The following is a 17,678-nucleotide window of genomic DNA, read 5'->3' as shown; positions in this document are numbered from 1 at the left end:
TGTTTAATAAGAAGCTCACCCTCTCATACACAAATTAAAATATTTTATTGGTCAGCCAGTGAGTTACAAATGAGACAGATCGAAAACTGAGGTTTACACAACTCCAGTCCTCCAGAACCACGGCCGTGTAGGACATAGTTTCCCCCTTTTTCAAGTCTGAAGGCACACTCAAAACCACTCTTTGGGCAAAAGGCACGCTTGCTTGAATAAGCCCTCTTTACCTCCAACCGCAACCTGTAATGCTTAGTCAATGAGAGTACACTTTGGACAGTGTCCTTGTCAAAAGTCAAATCTGTCCTGAGTGTCTCCCTCTCCTTCCCCTGCCACTCTCTCCATCTCGGCCTGTGTCTCCAGGCTGTTCTGAGCGGTCGTCTTCCCGTGCTGCTCTTTGAGATGGCGCCGCAGTGCCGGCTTGTGGGCGAAGCGTGATTGGCAGTAGGCGCAGCAGTGGGGCCGCTCGCCGCTGTGCAGGTTCATGTGATCGCACAGCGTGGACTTCTGCGTGAATGTCTTGTCACAGAGCTGGCAGCGGTGGACTTTGGCACCACGGTGCACGGTCATGTGGCGGTTGAGGTTGCTGGAGTGGTTGAAGTGCTTGCCGCAGCAGGGGCACACGTACAGTAAGTGGGTGGCGCGCGAGTGGACGGCCAGGTAGTGTGCAGAGGGGAAGGTCAAGCCGCATTGCTCACAAGCCACCGGCCCCGCTGTGCTGGAGGTGGAGCCTACCACTGCGACAGACTCATCCCCCGCCTCGTCACCACCTGTTGGCACAGCCGACATTCCCATATTACCCTCCCCTCCATCACCACTGGGGTCGTCCAGGCTGTAGTGGACCGGCCCATTCCCATCCCGAGGTACCAGCACCTCTCCCTGAGAGTCCCCCATCCCGTAGTCTAGCCGTGGGAGCTCGCTCCCCGAGGGGAACACTGACCTTGTGGCTTCCTGGCTGAAGTCCAGGCTGAAGCTCTGCATCATCTCTGCCCCAGTGGGCATACGCCATGCCTCCTGGTACTGCATACCTCGAGGTCTCCTCTCCCTCTCATGGTACGAGCCACGCTTCCTCTTGAAGCCCCTCCCCCGGCCCACTTTCGGTGAGTCGGTGAGTCGCCGCCTCCAGGCGCGGAGCCCTTCCCTCTCGAAGCTGCTGATGCGGATAGCCATTTCGGCTGGGGTCACGTCGTCCCCCTCACCCCCTCCCACTATGACACTGTCCGTATCTGGACACTGGCCCCCCTGATGGCCCTCTGTGGCTTCTTCACCGCCCTCCTCTACCTCTCGCCTCTCTTCCAGCTCCTGCTCACCCTCCTCTTCCTCACCCTCCTCGCACATCCGGATCATGTCATAATCGTCCGGGCACTCATCCTCCTCTGTTACCCTCACCTGGAACAAAATTGAGACCGATTTGAGTGTGCTAGTAATCAATGTCCTACGTTCAAATACTATTTAAAATATCTCAATTACTTTCACATACATTCTAAGTATTTATTTGTATTTGAAAGGACAAGTAGTCAAATATTTGAATTGCATTTGGAAATACATTGACTCAAATACACTCCCATGCATTTAACCCAGGGATTTTAAAAAAGTATTTAAATACTTTCAAATATAATATTTGGTAGACTATTTGGTTTTTACAAATAACCATTAACATATGAAACCATGTATCTTTTTTGGGCATTGTATTTTAAATACCAAATACACATAATAGTATTATGTTGATACAATACAGTAACTCTGCTGTTGTAGAGAGTACATGATTTTCACACATTTATATATCCAGAGATGGATGCACTGGTAAGTTTAGTTCCTGAATCTTCTTACCTTGATCTCATCCAGAGTGTTATGTTCGTCATCGTGACGTATATCTGTCTTAGTGTACGAGTCTGTATGGTCATCAACCTGAGACTGTACAGGGCTGTGAGGCTGCAGTGAGGGGGAATTATCAATAGAGGTCGACATAAGGGATTGACTGCTGCCACTGACTGTCACTGGCATCGAGTGACTCTCTTCTGACTTGATCTGAAAATGAGCGGTGGAGAGAATAAGAATGAAGACGCGCCGATTGAATGTTGTCACAGGTAGAACAATCTGACAGTGAACACTGCAAATCCAGCCTTTGTTGAATCACATAGTAGACTCGTATTTGCCTTCTACAACTGAAATATGTTAACATTTTATGTTGAGATTACCAACCAATGCTTCAATAGGGTGCCTACGACTAAACACCAATAAACACTAACCAAAATAAGTAACTAACCTTTGGTGAGCTGGGGTTCCTTGGCTGCATGTACTTGCCCAGGGCTCCCCGGCACTTCTCCACAACATGCTCCATCTGCAGGTAGCTAGCGGCCGTCAGGTAATTCACTATCTCCTTGGGGCTGAACTGCAGCACACCGGTGTAGCAGGACTGGAGCAGCTCACATACCACCGAGGAGCTGTGAAGGACTGACACCTAGAGGGCAAAATAGGACAAAAACATACCAAACAGTTATTTTGCTGTTACGTCTCAAGAGACCTTTCCTATGATCAATCGTGTAAGCCATAAGTGTCATATCCTACAAGACTTGTGATAGTATCTACTCGACTGAACCATTAATGAGGCATAGGACTGGAACCACAGCTGGCGTGATACATCTGTGAGTTTCCCAGGCCAAAGATATGCCTATTAAAACAGTCTGATCATTGAAGGTGCATGTGACAAGAAGTGTCCGGGGCTAGTATATCAGTTGAAGCTGACACAACATTTATGAAACATAACCCAAATAGTGTGTATCAAGGTGGCTTTCACTGGCATCCACCTGCAGTTCAGAGGAAGGGTTAAGCAGGAATTGGTCCCTGAGGAAGGGGGAGCAGGCAGCCAGGACCACTTTGTGTCCCCGGAATGTCTGCCTGCCGCTGGCCACGATGGTGATGTCACAGAACTGCTGCCGGGACCTCAGAGAGTTCATGCTCTTTAGCGTGGCGTCACCGTGACCTGGCAACCGGAAACACAGCACCTCCATCTTAGCTACTGTGGTGCCTATATGAGAGACATGAAGAGGACATTCTTGACATAATGCAATTATCATGTAAAATATGCAGTACCAGTCAAAGGTTTGGACACACCTACTCATTCAAGGGTTTTTCATTATTCTTCAAAGTAGCCACCCTTTGCTCTTGCACACTCTTAGTATTCTCTCCAACTTCATGAGGTAGTCACCTGGAATGCATTTCAATTAACAAGTGTGCTTTGATAATTAATCACGAAGCTGGATGAGAGAATGCCAAGAGTGTGCAAAGCTGTCATCAAGGCAAAGGGTGGCTACTTTGAAGAATCTGTTGAAGACTTTTTTTTGGTTACAACATATGTGTTATTTCATAGTTTCACTATTATTATACAATGTAGAAAATAGTACAAATGTATAAAAACCCTTGAATGAGTAGGTGTGTCCAAACGTTTGACTGGTACTGTGTATATATATATATACACACACACATATACACACACACACACATATATACATATACACACATATATATATATATATATACATACATACATATATATATATACATACATATATATACACATATATATATATATATATTGTAGCACCTGGATCAACCTAAGGGAAACTTGAGGGAATGAATGGGGCCATGTATCGTGATCTTTTGAGTGAAAACCTCCTTCCATCAGCAAGGGTATTGAAGATGAAACGTGGCTGGGTCTTTCAGCATGACAATGATCCCAAACACACCGCCCGGGCAACGAAGGAGTGGCTTCATAAGAAGCATTTCAAGGTCCTGGAGTGGCCTAGCCACTCTCCAGATCTCAACCCCATAGAAAATCTTTGGAGGGAGTTGAATGTCCATGTTGCCCAGCAACAGCCCCAAAACACCACTGCTCTAGAGGAGATCTGCATGGAGGAATGGGCCAAAATACCAGCAACAGTGTGTGAAAACCTTGTGAAGACTTACAGAAAATGTTTCACCTCTGTCATTGCCAACAAAGGGTATAAAACATAGTATTGAGATAAACTTTTGTTATTGACCAAATACTTATTTGCCACCATAATTTGCAAATAAATTCATTAAAAATCCTACAATGTGATTTTCTGGATTTTTTTCTTCTCATTTTCTCTGTCATAGTTGAAGTGTACCTATGATGAAAATTGCAAGCCTCTCATCTTTTTAAGTGGGAGAACTTGCACAATTGGTAGCTGACTAAATACTTTTTGCCCCACTGTATATTGTAGCACCTGGATCAACCTGAGGGAAACCTGGCACTTTTGGGAGTCAGGACATTTCTCCAGCTTGTCATACTGGCCAAATTCAGACCAGAAAGAGAGCGAGAGAGACGCAAAATTGTACAAGAGGCATGGTGTTGTCTGACTATTCTTTAAAAAGTAAAAGCACAGCTTCCATATCTCGTGTTGACAATCAACATTCCCTGTGATTCTGAACTGATGGTCATGTTAGACAGAGAAGGTCAAGTCATTGTTCACTTGTTTTGAAGTCAAGCAGGTCACAACGTGTAACTGAAATCAGGCATATGATATGGCTTTCTAAAACAAAGTAAACAATCAAGCTACTAACGTTACTAGCCTAGGTTGAATATAACCATTAACGTTATATATTTTTCGACCTCGCTACATACTACTGCTAACTTTACTAGCTAGCTAGTTAGCACTAGCAGCATGTGCTTAGGTCAATTGTGAAGGTTGTATATTTCGCCAACGTTATTGCTTATCCAACCCCGCTCGTAGCTACCCAGCTAACTTAGCAGTACCAAGCTAGCTTGTTACTCCCTGGTCCCAGCCAGGCCAATGTCAACTAGCTAGCCACAAGACCCCTTGCATTAAATTCGACATTAGCTAGTTTAGTGTTTCCTTACCTGCCATTACTGTAGATATAAAATATATCTCCTTAATATATGTTTTGTTGTGGAGTAACTAGGCACCCATTCGTTGGATGTTAGCCAACACGCTAGAGAGCCAGCTGGTATGTTTACTTTGTTTAACTAGCTAACGTTAGCATGTTTTCAACCGTCGTCACTAGTCACCAAAGGCACTAAGTCATAAACCCCGCCTATTTCTACACATGATCTTCTTAAAATTGTATATTAAACCTAACCTTAACAACACTGCTAACTTTATGCATAACATAAAAATAAGCCACACTCCCTCCCATTTCTTTTTTTTTTAAATGAATTTTATGATTTAGATAGCGATTTTTTATAACGTGGTGGACCATCACTTCCCCTGACAACAGCTTGCCAGTCATTTTTTAAAGGGAAAGACACAAAAAGGAACATCTGAAAACTTAGTTACAGTTGAAGTCGGACGTTTACATACACCTTAGCCAAATACATTTAAACTCAGTTTCACAATTCCTGACATTTAATCATAGTAAAAAGTCCCTGTCTTAGGTCAGTTAGGATCACCACTTTATTTTAAGAATGTGAAATGTCTGAATAATAGTAGAGATAAGGATTTATTTCAGCTTTTATTTCTTTCATAGCATTCCCAGTGGGTCAGAAATGTACATACACGCAATTAGTATTTGGTAGCATTGCCATTAAATTGTTTAACTTGGGTCAATCGTTTCAGGTAGCCTTACACAAGCTTCCCACAATAAGTTGGGTGAATTTTGGCCCATTCCTTCTGACAGAGCTGGTGTAACGGGAGTCTGGTTTGTAGGCCTCCTTGCTCATACATGTCCACAAATGTTCTATTGGATTGAGGTCAGGGCTTTGTGATGGCCATTCCAATACCTTGACTTTGTTGTCCTTAAGTCATTTTGCCACAACTTTGGAAGTATGCTTGGGGTCATTGTCCATTAGGAAGACCCATTTGCGACCAAGCTTTAACTTCCTGACTGATGTCTTGAGATGTTGCTTCAATATATTCACATAATTTCTCTTCCTCATGAAGCCATCTATTTTGTGAAGTGCACCAGTCCCTCCTGCTGCAAAGCACCCCCACAACATGATGCTGCCACCCCCGTGCTTCACGGTTGGGATAGTGTTCTTTGGCTCCCCCTTTTAACTTCAAACATAACAATGGTCATTATGGCCAAACAGTTCTATTTTTGTTTCATCAGACCAGAGGACATTTCTCCAAAAAGTACGATCTTTGTCCCCATGTGCATTTGCCAACTGTAGTCTTGCTTTTTATGGCGGTTTTGGAGCAGTGGCTTCTTCCTTGCTGAGCTGTCTTTCAGGGTATGTCGATATAGGACTTGTTTAACTGTGGATATAGATACTTTTGTTCCTGTTTCCTCCAGCATCTTCACACGGTCCTGTCCTATTGTTTGTACAGATGAACGTGATACCTGCAGGCGTTTAGAAATTTCTCCGAATGATGAACCAGACTTGTGGAGGTCATCACATTTTTTCCTGAGGTTAAGGCTGATTTCTTTTCATTGCCCCATGATGTCAAGCAAAGAGGCACTGAGTTTGAAGGTAGGCCTTAAAATACATCCACAGCTACACCTCAAACTGACTACAATTATGTCAATTAGCCTATCAGAAGCTTCTAAAGCCATGACATAATTTTCAGGAATTTTCCAAGCTGTTTAAAGGCACAGTGAACTTAGTGTATGTAAAATTCTGACAAAGTAGATATCCTAACCGACTTTCCAAAACTATAGTTTGTCAACAAGAAATTTCTGGAGTGGTTGAAAAATGAGTTTTAATGACTCCAACATAAGTGTATGTAAACTTCTGACTTCAGCTATAGCTGTTTTGGAGTACATTTACATTTAAGTCATTTAGCAGACGCTCTTATCCAGAGCGACTTACAAATTGGTGAATTCACCTTCTGACATCCAGTGGAACAGCCACTTTACAATCGTGCATGTAAATCATTTAAGGGGGGGGTGAGAAGGATTACTTTATCCTATCCTAGGTATTCCTTGAAGAGGTGGGGTTTCAGGTGTCTCCGGAAGGTGGTGATTGACTCTGCTGTCCTGGCGTCGTGAGGGAGTTTGTTCCACCATTGGGGGCCAGAGCAGCGAACAGTTTTGACTGGGCTGAGCGGGAACTGTACTTCCTCAGTGGTAGGGAGGCGAGCAGGCCAGAGGTGGATGAACGCAGTGCCCTTGTTTGGGTGTAGGGCCTGATCAGAGCCTGGAGGTACTGCGGTGCCGTTCCCCTCACAGCTCCGTAGGCAAGCACCATGGTCTTGTAGCGGATGCGAGCTTCAACTGGAAGCCAGTGGAGAGAGCGGAGGAGCGGGGTGACGTGAGAGAACTTGGGAAGGTTGAACACCAGACGGGCTGCGGCGTTCTGGATGAGTTGTAGGGGTTTAATGGCACAGGCAGGGAGCCCAGCCAACAGCGAGTTGCAGTAATCCAGACGGGAGATGACAAGTGCCTGGATAAGGACCTGCGCCGCTTCCTGTGTGAGGCAGGGTCGTACTCTGCGGATGTTGTAGAGCATGAACCTACAGGAACGGGCCACCGCCATGATGTTGGTTGAGAACGACAGGGTGTTGTCCAGGATCACGCCAAGGTTCTTAGCGCTCTGGGAGGAGGACACAATGGAGTTGTCAACCGTGATGGCGAGATCATGGAACGGGCAGTCCTTCCCCGGGAGGAAGAGCAGCTCCGTCTTGCCGAGGTTCAGCTTGAGGTGGTGATCCGTCATCCACACTGATATGTCTGCCAGACATGCAGAGATGCGATTCGCCACCTGGTCATCAGAAGGGGGAAAGGAGAAGATTAATTGTGTGTCGTCTGCATAGCAATGATAGGAGAGACCATGTGAGGTTATGACAGAGCCAAGTGACTTGGTGTATAGCGAGAATAGGAGAGGGCCTAGAACAGAGCCCTGGGGGACACCAGTGGTGAGAGCGCGTGGCGCGGAGACAGATTCTCGCCACACCACCTGGTAGGAGCGACCTGTCAGGTAGGACGCAATCCAAGCGTGGGCCGCGCCGGAGATGCCCAACTCGGAGAGGGTGGAGAGGAGGATCTGATGGTTCACAGTATCGAAGGCAGCCGATAGGTCTAGAAGGATGAGAGCAGAGGAGAGAGAGTTAGCTTTAGCAGTGCGGAGCGCCTCCGTGATACAGAGAAGAGCAGTCTCAGTTGAATGACTAGTCTTGAAACCTGACTGATTTGGATTAAGAAGATCATTCTGAGAGAGATAGCGGGAGAGCTGGCCAAGGACGGCACGTTCAAGAGTTTTGGAGAGAAAAGAAAGAAGGGATACTGGTCTGTAGTTGTTGACATCGGAGGGGTCGAGTGTAGGTTTTTTCAGAAGGGGTGCAACTCTCGCTCTCTTGAAGAAGGAAGGGACGTAGCCAGCGGTCAGGGATGAGTTGATGAGCGAGGTGAGGTAAGGGAGAAGGTCTCCGGAAATGGTCTGGAGAAGAGAGGAGGGGATAGGGTCAAGCGGGCAGGTTGTTGGGCGGCCGGCCGTCACAAGAAGCGAGATTTCATCTGGAGAGAGAGGGGAGAAAGAGGTCAGAGCACAGGGTAGGGCAGTGTGAGCAGAACCAGCGGTGTCGTTTGACTTAGCAAACGAGGATCGGATGTCGTCGACCTTCTTTTCAAAATGGTTGACAAAGTAATCTGCAGAGGGAGGAGGGGGGAGGGGAGGAGGATTCAGGAGGGAGGAGAAGGTGGCAAAGAGCTTCCTAGGGTTAGAGGCAGATGCTTGGAATTTAGAGTGGTAGAAAGTGGCTTTAGCAGCAGAGACAGAGGAGGAAAATGTAGAGAGGAGGGAGTGAAAGGATGCCAGGTCCGCAGGGAGGCGAGTTTTCCTCCATTTCCGCTCGGCTGCCCGGAGCACTGTTCTGTGAGCTCGCAATGAGTCGTCGAGCCACGGAGCGGGAGGGGAGGACCGAGCCGGCCTGGAGGATAGGGGACATAGAGAGTCAAAGGATGCAGAAAGGGAAGAGAGGAGGGTTGAGGAGGCAGAATCAGGAGATAGGTTGGAGAAGGTATGAGCAGAGGGAAGAGATGATAGGATGGAAGAGGAGAGAGTAGCGGGGGAGAGAGAGAGCGAAGGTTGGGACGGCGCGATACCATCCGAGTAGCGGCAGTGTGGGAAGTGTTGGATGAGAGCGAGAGGGAAAAGGATACAAGGTAGTGGTCGGAGACTTGGAAGGGAGTTGCAATGAGGTTAGTGGAAGAACAGCATCTAGTAAAGATGAGGTCGAGCGTATTGCCTGCCTTGTGAGTAGGGGGAAGGTGAGAGGGTGAGGTCAAAAGAGGAGAGGAGTGGAAAGAAGGAGGCAGAGAGGAATGAGTCAAAGGTAGACGTGGGGAGGTTAAAGTCGCCCAGGACTGTGAGAGGTGAGCCGTCCTCAGGAAAGGAGCTTATCAAGGCATCAAGCTCATTGATGAACTCTCCGAGGGAACCTGGAGGGCGATAAATGATAAGGATGTTAAGCTTGAAAGGGCTGGTAACTGTGACAGCATGGAATTCAAAGGAGGCGATAGACAGATGGGTAAGGGGAGAAAGAGAGAATGACCACTTGGGAGAGATGAGGATCCCGGTGCCACCACCCCGCTGACCAGAAGCTCTCGGGGTGTGCGAGAACACGTGGGCGGACGAAGAGAGAGCAGTAGGAGTAGCAGTGTTATCTGTGGTGATCCATGTTTCCGTCAGTGCCAAGAAGTCGAGGGACTGGAGGGAGGCATAGGCTGAGATGAACTCTGCCTTGTTGGCCGCAGATCGGCAGTTCCAGAGGCTACCGGAGACCTGGAACTCCACGTGGGTCGTGCACGCTGGGACCACCAGATTAGGGTGGCCGCGGCCACGCGGTGTGGAGCGTTTGTATGGTCTGTGCAGAGAGGAGAGAACAGGGATAGATAGACACATAGTTGACAGGCTACAGAAGAGGCTACGCTAATGCAAAGGAGATTGGAATGACAAGTGGACTACACGTCTCGAATGTTCAGAAAGTTAAGCTTACGTAGCAAGAATCTTATTGACTAAAATGATTGAAATGATACAGTACTGCTGGAGTAGGCTAGCTGGCAGTGGCTGCGTTGTTGACACTACACTAATCAAGTCGTTCCGTCGAGTGTAATAGTTTCTACAGTGCTGCTATTCGGGGGCTAGCTGGCTAGCTAGCAGTGTTGATTACGTTACGTTAAAAGAACGACAATAGCTGGCTAGCTAACCTAGAAAATCGCTCTAGACTACACAATTGTCTTAGATACAAAGACGGCTATGTAGCTAGCTAGCTACGATCAAACAAATCAAACCGTTGTACTGTAATGAAGTGAAATGAAAATGTGATACTACCTGTGGAGCGAAGCGGGATGTTGACCGGGTTGTTGAAGTTTAATTCGGTAGACGTTGGCTAGCTGTTGGCTAGCTAGCTAGCAGTATCTCCTACGTTAAGGACGACAAATAGCTGGCTAGCTAACCTCGGTAAATTAAGATAATCACTCTAAGTCTACACACTCTAAACTACACAATTATCTTGGATACGAAGACAGCAAAGACAACTATGTAGCTAGCTAACACTACACTAATCGAGTCGTTCAGTTGAGTGTAATAGTTTCTACAGTGCTAGTAGACGGTAGACGTTAGCTAGCTGCTGGGCAGATAGCAGTGTAGACTACGTTAGGACGACGAAATACGATAATTACGCAATTATCTTTGATACAAAGACGGCTATGTAGCTAGCTAAGAAGAAATTGCTAAGATTAGACAAATCAAACCGTTGTACTATAATGAAATGTAATGGAAATGTAATGAAAAGTTATACTACCTGCGGACCGAAGTGTAGATGCGACCGCTCGCTCCAACCCGGAACCGGAGTAAACAACCTAAAGTGAGCCACATCTTTGAGCCACATCTTTATACAGTGAGTTACATATACAGATATCTTCATGTACATTGATCTGGTACTGGAAATCCCTGTATATAGTTAAATTCTTATGTATTTTAATTATCTTTCTTTTGTTAGGGACAGTTCAAAAATTACTGGGGTGTGAGGGCTGGTACAAAATAGGGGGGGCTGGTACAAAACTTATTTTTTGCTTTGGGGAGGGTTGTGTGTTTTTCTTTGGATAGAGGAGGGTAGTGCATTGTTTCTCTGATTTACATTCGTCATTTTACAGGTTTTACTATATAATATCTTCCTATAGCCACATTCCTCATCTGCTTGCAAGTGCCTATCCTGTCCATTGCCACAGGAAGTAGGGGTGCTGAGGTTGCTGCAGCACAGGTCCTGTATTAGAGGTCCGATATATCCAGGTGATTCTGCAACTTCGGGCACTTTGGCCCTGCAAGATTTCAGAAATTAACTTATTTGGGAACGGGGGGCAGTATTGAGTAGCTTGGATGAATAAGGTGCCCAGAGTAAACTGCCTGCTACTCATGCCCAGAAGCTAAGATATGCATATTATTAGTATTAGATTTGGATAGAAAACACTCTGAAGTTTCTAAAACTGTTTGAATTATGTATGTGAGTATAACAGAACTCGAAAACCTGAAACAAAAATCCAACCAGGAAGGGGGAAATCTGAGGTTTGTAGTTTTTCAAGTGATTGCCTTTCCAATATACAGTGTAAATGGGGTCATATTGCACTTCCTAAGGCTTCCACTAGATGTCAACAGTCTTTGGAACGTTGTTTCTGGCTTCTACTATGAAGGGGGAGCGAATAAGAGCTGTTTGAATCAGGGGTCTGGCAGAATGCCATGAGCTAAGTCACGCGTGCGGCCGTGAGTACGAGCTCCATTCCTTTTAATTTCTAAAGACAAAGAAATTGAAACATTATTGAAGATTAATGATAAAAACATCCTAAAGATTGATCATATACATTGTTTGACAAGTTTCTATGAACTGTAATTAAACTTTTTTGACTTTTCGTCTGGACTTAGTGCCCGCACCTTGTGCATTTTGGATTACTGGACTAAACGCGCGAACAAAAAAGAGGTATTTGGACATAAATATGAACTTAATCTAACATTTATTGTCTAACATAGAGACCTGGGAGTGCCATCAGATGAAGATCATCAAAGGTAAGTGATTAATTTTAACGCTATTTCTGTCTTTTGTGACACCTCTCCTTGGTTGGAAATTGGCTGTATGGTTTTCTGTGGCTAGGCGCTGACCTAACATATTCGCAAGGTGTGCTTTCGCCGTAAAGTATTTTAGAAATCAGACACTGTGGCTGGATTAACAAGAAGTTTATCTTTAAACTGGTGAATAATAATGATAATGTTTTAAGCTTTATCAAGTTTGACATCTCTGTTTTTGAGTGACCTCTTCCAACCTTTTTCCTTCCAGCAAGTATTTGACTTCTCATTCCTGTTGCAGATGATGAGGAAGGGGTATCAGGGTGTGCATCAGGGCGGGTAAGTTAGGGGCAGGTATGATGGCCTCATGATCTGGCTGCAAGTCACCTGGTGACTAATGTGTTGTGATGGCTGATAGGTAGGTCTCCATTGCAACTTTTCTCTGTAAAGTCTGTCTTCTATTCCGTTGGTTGCATTTCCATTGCCATCTCTTGCTTCTTTGTTCTTGCTTTGTAAGCTCAGAGATCCTTTTTTCTTCCAGTATCTCTCCCTGTATTTTTTCAGATGTTCCTGGTATCGTATAGGATCATTTTTTCTATTTTGTTTCTATGTCTGTGACCTCTGTGTTGTTTTATGTGGCATCTTCTAAAAACAAAGACAAAATGCTATTTCAGTTTTCAGAATTGTGCACACCTTGGAGCATTTTCTAGATTAAAGGAAATCAAAACATGATTAAATAAGTCTAAAGATTTTAAAGTATTAACATAATGGATTTTTGTCATTTCCACCACTGTTAAGTTTGTGATGGAAATGACCGTGATGGTAATGACACTTCCACTGTTTTTGGAGAAAAATTACAGACTGCTTAGCATGCTTTGGCTAGTATTACAGCTAGCATATAGTTTACAAAAATATAAAATATAAAATATATTTAAAAAATCTAAATTCTACCACAAATTAAAGAAATTATAGCCTGTTTGGAAATGACTGACAATAAAAATATTCTCTACACAAGCAATATTTTCCTAGATTTTTCTTCAACTTCTGGACATCACTCCTGGAACAACTGTCTGCTGAAGCCACGTGCTTCAGTGTCGCAATACTTTTCCATGGTAACTAAATTAACGTTCTCTTGATTAATGAGACATTTTGCCCTCAGTGGTGGAAATGACACCACTACCAAAGGACAGGTTTATTTTGTGTAAATAACAATATAAAGGGCAAACTCACAATAAATATTGATATATATTTTATTTTATTGACTCTAGAAGATAACATTACATAATGTGTAGTTAGTCATGTTTTGTCATAGAAAAAAAACATAGTAGAAGCTCAAAAATTTGGGCAGGGACAAGGGCAAAACAGTGAATTTGAGGTATAAAATGCATCTGAAAAGTAGCTAAAATACTTAGAGGTGAGAGGTGTTAAAAAAATCTGGGGTGATTGTAGTGTGAATTTAACATGTAAAGATTAAAAATATAGATTTTTAAATAAAATCCCCCAGATTTACCCTGAGGACATAGAAGTTCCTGAAGTTGCACAATCACCCATCCATCTGTAGTGCGGGCCACCCCAAAAAAATCTCCAGTAGACTACCTGCACATGTTCATCCACTCCACTCGAATATAATTCCAGCATCCAAAATCCTCACAGGCCATTAGATTAATGGAAAGAGACTTCTGTTACAAAACACTAAAAAGTTGAATGACTTTCTGAGATTTTTTCTTTGATACTGAGTAGGGAGGTGGGTATTTTCTTTTTGTCGAGATTGAAAAAGAAAACCATGATGATAAGTGCTAAATAGAGCATTCAAACCATTTCCAATGCACATTTTGAATTTTGTGGATATGCACCATACCCTGACAAATTCTGAATCCAGATGTGCCTTTTAGACATGAATGATATTGGGATTATTCCAAATATTACACATGGACATTTCATTTGGCCGGAAATGCACTAATTCAATATCCTGAGATATGTGACATCCTTTTCCTCTGTTCTTGTTGACAAAAACTGACTGTATACATCACATATGTGTTTTCTCAGCACATTCAAGATAGGAAGCAACATTGATTCCAGATATGCTTCTCTTGGCTGAGGTCCATATGCAGATCTTGATATGCTGAAAACAAGGACAATTTATGGTGCATTTCTGAGTTTTCAGCACATGCTCAATAATTGGACAAATATGAAATCCATATTTTTCTTTCATGCACAAATTATTTTTGGATTCCAACCGGATATCATACATGGTATGGCCGGATATTGACTCATTAGATATACTGAGATAGGCCTATGTGAACATCTTAATTTCACTACAGATGACAAATACTGACCGTAGGCTTACATAGTGTATTTTCTCAGCACATACAATGCATATGCTCATGACTGAGGTCCATATCAGGATCTTGATGTGCTAAATTAGGAGCATTTCAGATGTGGATTTGAATTGAGGACATGCTCAAATTCAAAAACAGATATTAAATCCATATAATTCTTTCAGACTTTGGCGATCATTTGTGAATTCCCTTTGGATAAAGAGGGTTGTGTTCCAACTGTCCTCTTTTAACTTGGGGCTGTAAATGGTGTGGTCAAATTGACAACAGGAGAAACAAATAAGTGAGAATCTGTTCAGAAAATACCCCAATAAAGTAAACGCTAAAGTGAGTAGCTCATTTTAAATGTTTCATTTATCTTAGTAACTACAATCAAGAACGTTAGCTAATTTAGCCAGCAGCCAGTAGAGCTAGCTAGCTAGACTTGATAGAGGGGTAATGTTAAAAGCTAACTGGTAACCTTGATAGCTAGCTAACAAATAACAAAATTGCCATCCCTTCAGGGAAAACATTGTTACCCTCTATAGCAGGGGTGTCAAAGTCAAATGGACGGAGGGCCAAATAAAAAATTTAGCTACAAGCCGAGGGCCGGACTGTTCGAATGTTCATTGAAAAATTTTTAAATGACGCATATAGTCTAGTGAACCTAATTGAACCTACTGAAAACCTAACAAATATATTCCAATATGATCAGATAAATAAAGCAATATTTTCTTATGAGGTCTGTCAGTAATCTTTAATTTTCAACAGACACAAAAGACAAATTTCCTTTATATAAAAATCCCCATAACATGAACATTAAATGAAAGAAACCGGTATTCAAGGCACCATCAGTAGCCTATATTTTCTATTTTAGCAAAAGTGGGCTAAATTTACTTCAAAGAAAAAAACAATAATAGCAATTTTCTATCATCCACTCAACTGAAATATTTTTAAAATATAATTGGATTGAAATACAATAAAATAAAGTGCAAAAATCTATTAATCAAAAACAACACTTTGTTTAAGGAGAAGTAACATGCAGTGAAAACAAATATTAAACTTTAACTTTTAAACTTGAACTGAGTAAAAACTCTAAATATGTGATTGCACAGTAATGTTCACTTGTTTGAGGTTGAGGGTGATACTTGGTGGTGTCCCATCTTTTCCACAAGTTCATCAATGTTTTTTTCCACAAGTTCATCAAGGTTTTAAATGCCTTCACTGTACTGTACATATCAGAGATGACATGATCCCGACCCTGCAGCTGCAAGTTCATTGCATTCAGATGACTCGTAATGTCACACAGAAAAGCCATTTCACACAGAAACATTTCGTCTCGGAGTTGTGTTGTGTCTTTCCCTTTGCTGTCCAAGAACAGACAAATCTCCTCACGAAGCTCGAAACATCTTTGAAGCACCTTTCCCTGGCTTAGCCATCGCACCTGTGTGATAAGGCAAATCACCATGCTCCGTTTCTAACTCCGTCAGAAATGCCTTGAACTGGCGGTGATTCAAACCTTTGGCTCTGATAAAGTTAACTGTGCGCGTGATGATGCTCATTACATGCTCCATTTTCAAGGCTTTACCGCACAACGCTTCCTGGTGTATGATACAATGATAAGCTGTCAGCTCACCTGTCGCGTTTTCCTCTTGCATCTTTTCCCGTATCTTCGCCACCAGTCCGCTCCTGTGTCCACACATCGCAGGTGCTCCGTCGGTTGTCAAACCCACGAGTTTTTCCCAAGGCAGCTCCATCTCATTTACACATCTTGACACCTCTTCATACAAATCATGCCCCGTAGTTGTGCCATGCATAGGACGTAAAGCCAAAAACTCCTCTGTCACGCTTAGGCTGGAGTCCACTCCGCGGATGAAAATTGACAACTGGGCAATGTCAGAAATGTCGGTGCTCTCATCCACAGCCAAGGAATATGCAATGAAATCTTTTCCCTTTTTCACAAGCTGCTCTTTTAGATTGATGGACAACTGGTCTACTCTCTCGGCAATGGTGTTTCTGCTCAGACTCACATTTAAAAAGAGTTGCCTTTTTTCTGGGCAAACTTCGTCACAAACTTTAATCATGCAGTTTTTGATGAAATCCCCCTCCGTAAATGGCCGGGCTGATTTAGCGATCTCTTCTGCCAAAATAAAACTGGCCTTGACAGCAGCCTGGCCTTGTGATTTGGCTTTTTTGAACAGAGCCTGTCGAGATTTGAGGCCTCGTTTTAATTCCTCTGCCTTTTGTAGCCTTTGTTCCATGTCCATATTCTTGTTTTTGTCCGCGTGTTTCGTTTCATAATGTCGTCTCAGATTATACTCTTTCAGTACCGCCACACTTTCTCCACACAGAAGACACACAGGTTTTCCAGCTACCTCCGTGAACATATACCGACTCCCACCTTGTTTGAAACCCCGGTTCTCAGTGTCCACCTTCCGTTTTGCCATTTTTGATGGGTATCTGAAAGTTAATTTTACTGTGATGCTGACGACTGCTGTGCCAATAAATATTGAAATGAAGCAGCCTACTGCTCGGTGCGTCACCGTTGCATTGTGGGAAATGTAGTATTGGTGCGTGTAAAAGATCTGCGGGCTGCCGGCTTGCTGCGGTCTGCGGGCCGGTTCTAATAATAAATCAAGATCATCCCAGGGGCCGTAAAAAACCTTCTCGCGGGCCGGATGTGGCCCGCGGGCCTTGACTCTGACATATGTGCTCTATAGAGTCTCAAGGTGTCAGCTAACGTTTTAAAAAGTTTAGGCGTATTTTGAATTACTGGTTAATATCGGATCTCCGCAGCCGATGTAAGACCTTTAAACAGGTCAACATTCACAAGGCCGCAGGGCCAGACGGATTACCAGGACGTGTACTCCAAGCATGCTCTGACCAACTGGCATGTGTCTTCTCTGACATTTTTTAGCCTGTAATACCAACATGTTTCAAGCAGACTTCCAAGTCCCTGTGCCCAAGAACACTAAGGTAACCTGCCTAAATGACTACCGACCCGTAGCACTCACGTCTGTAGCCATAAAGTGATTTGAAAGGCTGGTAATGGCTCACATCAACACCATTATCCCAGAAACCCAAGACCCTCTCCAATTTGCATACCGCCCCAACAGATCCACAGATGATGCAATCTCTATTGCACTCCACACTGCCCTTTCACACCTGGACAAAAGGAACACCTATGTGAAAATGCTATTCATTGACTACAGCTCAGCGTTGAACACCATAGTGCCTTCAAAGCTCATCACTAAGCTAAGGACCCTGGGACTAAACACCTCCCTCTGCAACTGGATCCTGGACTTCCTGACAGGCAGCCCCCAGGTGGTAAGGGTAGGTAACAGCACATCCGCCACGCTGATCCTCAACACGGGGGCCCCTCAGGGGTGCGTGCTCAG

General features: G+C 43.9%; 2 protein-coding genes across 4 annotated transcripts; both read right to left on the bottom strand.

The window, feature by feature from the left end:
• Nucleotides 1-28: 28 nt before the first annotated feature.
• LOC135550078 (zinc finger and BTB domain-containing protein 12-like) lies at nucleotides 29-10,870 on the bottom strand. Of its 3 annotated transcripts, none has more exons than XM_064980551.1 (5): nucleotides 10,713-10,870; nucleotides 2,799-3,019; nucleotides 2,258-2,452; nucleotides 1,822-2,019; nucleotides 29-1,380 (listed from the first exon to the last, which is right to left on the bottom strand). In XM_064980551.1, the coding sequence occupies exons 2-5, from the start codon at nucleotides 3,000-3,002 to the stop codon at nucleotides 280-282; spliced, it is 1,698 nt and encodes a 565-aa protein (XP_064836623.1). In that variant the 5' UTR covers nucleotides 3,003-3,019; nucleotides 10,713-10,870; the 3' UTR covers nucleotides 29-279. The 3 variants fall into 3 exon arrangements, with proteins under 3 accessions (XP_064836623.1, XP_064836622.1, XP_064836621.1); XM_064980550.1 differs by lacking the exon at nucleotides 10,713-10,870 and adding an exon at nucleotides 4,874-6,748; XM_064980549.1 differs by lacking the exon at nucleotides 10,713-10,870 and having other exon boundaries at nucleotides 2,799-3,540.
• Nucleotides 6,878-8,366, bottom strand: LOC135550079 (uncharacterized). The gene is made up of 2 exons (XM_064980552.1): nucleotides 8,195-8,366; nucleotides 6,878-7,989 (listed from the first exon to the last, which is right to left on the bottom strand). The coding sequence occupies exon 2, from the start codon at nucleotides 7,625-7,627 to the stop codon at nucleotides 6,911-6,913; it is 717 nt and encodes a 238-aa protein (XP_064836624.1). The 5' UTR covers nucleotides 7,628-7,989; nucleotides 8,195-8,366; the 3' UTR covers nucleotides 6,878-6,910.
• Nucleotides 10,871-17,678: the final 6,808 nt, after the last annotated feature.

This window comes from Oncorhynchus masou, chromosome 12, assembly GCF_036934945.1.
Source record: "Oncorhynchus masou masou isolate Uvic2021 chromosome 12, UVic_Omas_1.1, whole genome shotgun sequence".
Lineage (NCBI taxonomy): Eukaryota > Metazoa > Chordata > Actinopteri > Salmoniformes > Salmonidae > Oncorhynchus > Oncorhynchus masou.
This window is presented reverse-complemented; position numbering and strand designations above follow the sequence as displayed.

Bases quoted from the DNA above. Each gene is read 5' to 3' on its own strand.
- LOC135550078 (XM_064980549.1), bottom strand. From the start codon at position 3,113: ATGAGTAGGTGTGTCCAAACCTTTGACTGGTACTGCATATTTTACATG. The intron at 2,453-2,798 runs GTGGATGCCAGT...TTTGCCCTCTAG, and splicing joins ACCCTTCCTCTGAACTGCAG to GTGTCAGTCCTTCACAGCTC. The intron at 2,020-2,257 runs GTTAGTTACTTA...GCTCATTTTCAG, and splicing joins GGAACCCCAGCTCACCAAAG to ATCAAGTCAGAAGAGAGTCA.
- LOC135550079 (XM_064980552.1), bottom strand. From the start codon at position 7,627: ATGACGGATCACCACCTCAAGCTGAACCTCGGCAAGACGGAGCTGCTC.